Here is a 2,682-nt window from a genome sequence, read left to right as displayed (position 1 = left end):
TCCCCCGGGAGCTGAGTTTTTGTAACTATTCCCTGCTGGGTTAATTGCTCGTTTGGGATTTCAGGGCTGAACGTGCTGTGAGGTTGACGCTGCCTGCTTGGCTTGAGAAGGCATCGGGCTAGGCACTGCTTGATTAGGGTTGGGGGGGGGATAATTGATTTTCAGTTCAGTGGCTTAATAAATAATAATAATAATAATAATAATAACAACAATAACAACAACAACAACAAAACCAACAACTTGGTTCATTTTTTTCAGCAGATGCTAACATTAATAATAATAATAATAACAATAACAATAACAACAACAACAACAAAAACAATAATAATAACAACAATAACAACAACAACAACAAAACCAACAACTTGGTTCATTTTTTTCAGCAGATGCTAACAACTTGTTTCAGCCTGGTGGTCAAGATGGCGTCATCGGGCCTGGTGCCCGATGGTTGGGGCACCCTTTTGGCACCAGGAAGACTGGCAGTTAAAGCTCTTCTCTGCCTGGTTCCGAGCAAAGGTTTGCCCCCAAGGACCCCCTGCCTCCCAAAAGGATGTCCCCAGGCTAAGGAGCACTCAAATGCCTATTTTCCCCATTCTTCCCCATTCCCCTGGTACAAAATATTAGCATTAGAGCATCTGCTTCCCATGGGAGGGCTGGAACGGGCATGGGGGGAGAGGAAGCTCTGCCCCTCACAGCCCATGGGGACACCTAGTTTCCAGAAGTCCAGGCTCTGATCCACCTGACTTTAGGGTACAAGGAGGGGATAGCACAAGGCACACACTTTCTCCCTATTTTTATTTTTTTATAGCCCTCCCAAATCAAATGAATACATGCCAACACTTCCGAACTCTTTTATCAGGGTCAAGCTACTGTTCCCAATTTGCTACGTGTAGTTAAAGCTCAGAGAAGAACATCCTCCTTTTGCTAACCAAAGCTTCAGATGTGGTTCTGCTCTCACGTGCACCACCGCCCCACAGAAGTATTTCTACTGAAGACACAACCCCACCCCATGTAAACCAGGTCTCCAAGGTCCAGCCCTGCCACAGGGTCAGGGAGAGTTTCAATTCTTCAGTTAAGAGGGTGATTTGACCCCAACATGAGTGAAGTGGCCCAGCCTCTAGCTCTGTTGCGATTGTACTGACGCTGAGGAGCACACAGAAGTACAGTTAATGGGAGCTTATATATTGTAGGAATATATTGATATAGAGTACCTATAATTGGACGGACACGGATACGGAAGCACATTGACAGAGCCTCCGAACGCTGTTGAGATCACAAGGCTCCAGACACAAGCTAAGCTACAGGCCACCACCGTGTCACTGCCACTCAACGGTATACTTGATGTCCCCCCGTGGCCCAGGCTGCTGGGCAAACACCCCGTGACTTCCTAAGACCCAACTCTCTCCGTGTCCACCGTGGAGGACTCGGCACCTTTAGCTGTGGCGGGTCTGAACGGATGGACTGCAAGCAGCTGAAAGCAAGCCCAAAGCGTGAGCAAACTCTGACCTGTTGCTTTTTGACAATGAGGTAAAGTCATCCTACGGGATTTGGGTTCCTCAGCATTGATGTGGAAATGTATGCTCTGCCTTTCCCCCTCTACAGAGAACCAGGTGTCTGTCTCCTCAAGCAGTGGGTTTTCAAACCCGCTTTTTAAGGGTTTGGTAGCTCTTCATTCTCTATCAAATAATCCTTCTTTATATAATTAGCCCCCCTCACCAACCTCCATACTCCGAGATAGGCATCCTTCAGCCAGCTCCTGTTCACTTCTTGTGTGCCGGTGGCTTTCTCCTGGACCACCGGTCCCTTGGCAGGTTTCTCAAGGCTGTCCTTCTCTTCTTCTCCACCCTGGCTGTCCCCCGTGGCTGATCCTTCCACTGCTGCTTCCTCAGCCCCCTTCTCCTGGGAAATCACCTCCATCGCAAACAGTGCTTGGTCCCCAGCGTGCTTTGTCCCTTCCTCTTCTCTAGCTTCTTTCTCCAGGTCCTCGTAATTGCTCTGCCGCCTGGTCTCGATGTACTTGGCCACGCAGTAAATGACAGACCCCAAGGTGTTGACCACAACACCGGCTATAAACAACTTGGTGGGCTCCACGTCGTTGAACGCCACCATGCCCACCGTGATGGTGGCTATGCTCTTCACCACCCCGACGAAGCTGGTGGTCACGGCCGAGTTAATGTAAGTGCAGTGAAGGGTGGTGAAGTTCATGGCACAGCTAATCAGGACGCAAGCGATGAAGATGCACACCATGGCAGGGTCCTTCCAGCCCGGGAAGGACCAGACATTGATGGAATCCATACTGGCAAAGGAGCAGATGATGAGAAAAGGGGTGGCTGAAACGGCGATGGCGTACTGAGCTGTCAGGGGTCCGTATTCACTGTCTACACTGGTCTTCTGAATGAGCACCAGGTAGGCAGCGTGTATCAGCACGGCCAGCACGCCTGTCACATAGCCCATGGCATCCCCAGTCAGGTCACCAGCTCCTGTGGGGAGAGTCACAGAAGGAAACAAGCACGTGAGACAAGCACGTTTTGGGGTGGGGTGGGGGGATATTTAGGAAATAAGCATCAGTGCCCTGTCCGTAACTCCTAGGGTTTGTTGTGTTTTGGGCCCCCTACCATAAAAAAGACATTGAGGTGCTGGAGTGGGTCCAGAGAAGGGCGACAAAGATGGTGAGGGGTCTGG

At 50.1% G+C, this 2,682-nt stretch overlaps 1 protein-coding gene across 1 annotated transcript; it reads right to left on the bottom strand.

The window, feature by feature from the left end:
• Positions 1-351: 351 nt before the first annotated feature.
• SLC35D3 (solute carrier family 35 member D3) lies at positions 352-2,480 on the bottom strand (the record flags this gene model as incomplete). The annotated part of the gene is made up of 1 exon (XM_014940017.1): positions 352-2,480. A coding segment is annotated over one exon (830 nt), but the record flags the coding sequence as incomplete, so codon positions are not given.
• Between the last annotated feature and the right edge of the window lie 202 nt (positions 2,481-2,682).

This window comes from Calidris pugnax, unplaced genomic scaffold (assembly GCF_001431845.1).
Source record: "Calidris pugnax isolate Ruff unplaced genomic scaffold, ASM143184v1 scaffold43, whole genome shotgun sequence".
NCBI classification, from domain to species: domain Eukaryota; kingdom Metazoa; phylum Chordata; class Aves; order Charadriiformes; family Scolopacidae; genus Calidris; species Calidris pugnax.
Note: the sequence above shows the minus strand (reverse complement) of the source record. Positions and strands in the feature narration are given on the sequence as shown.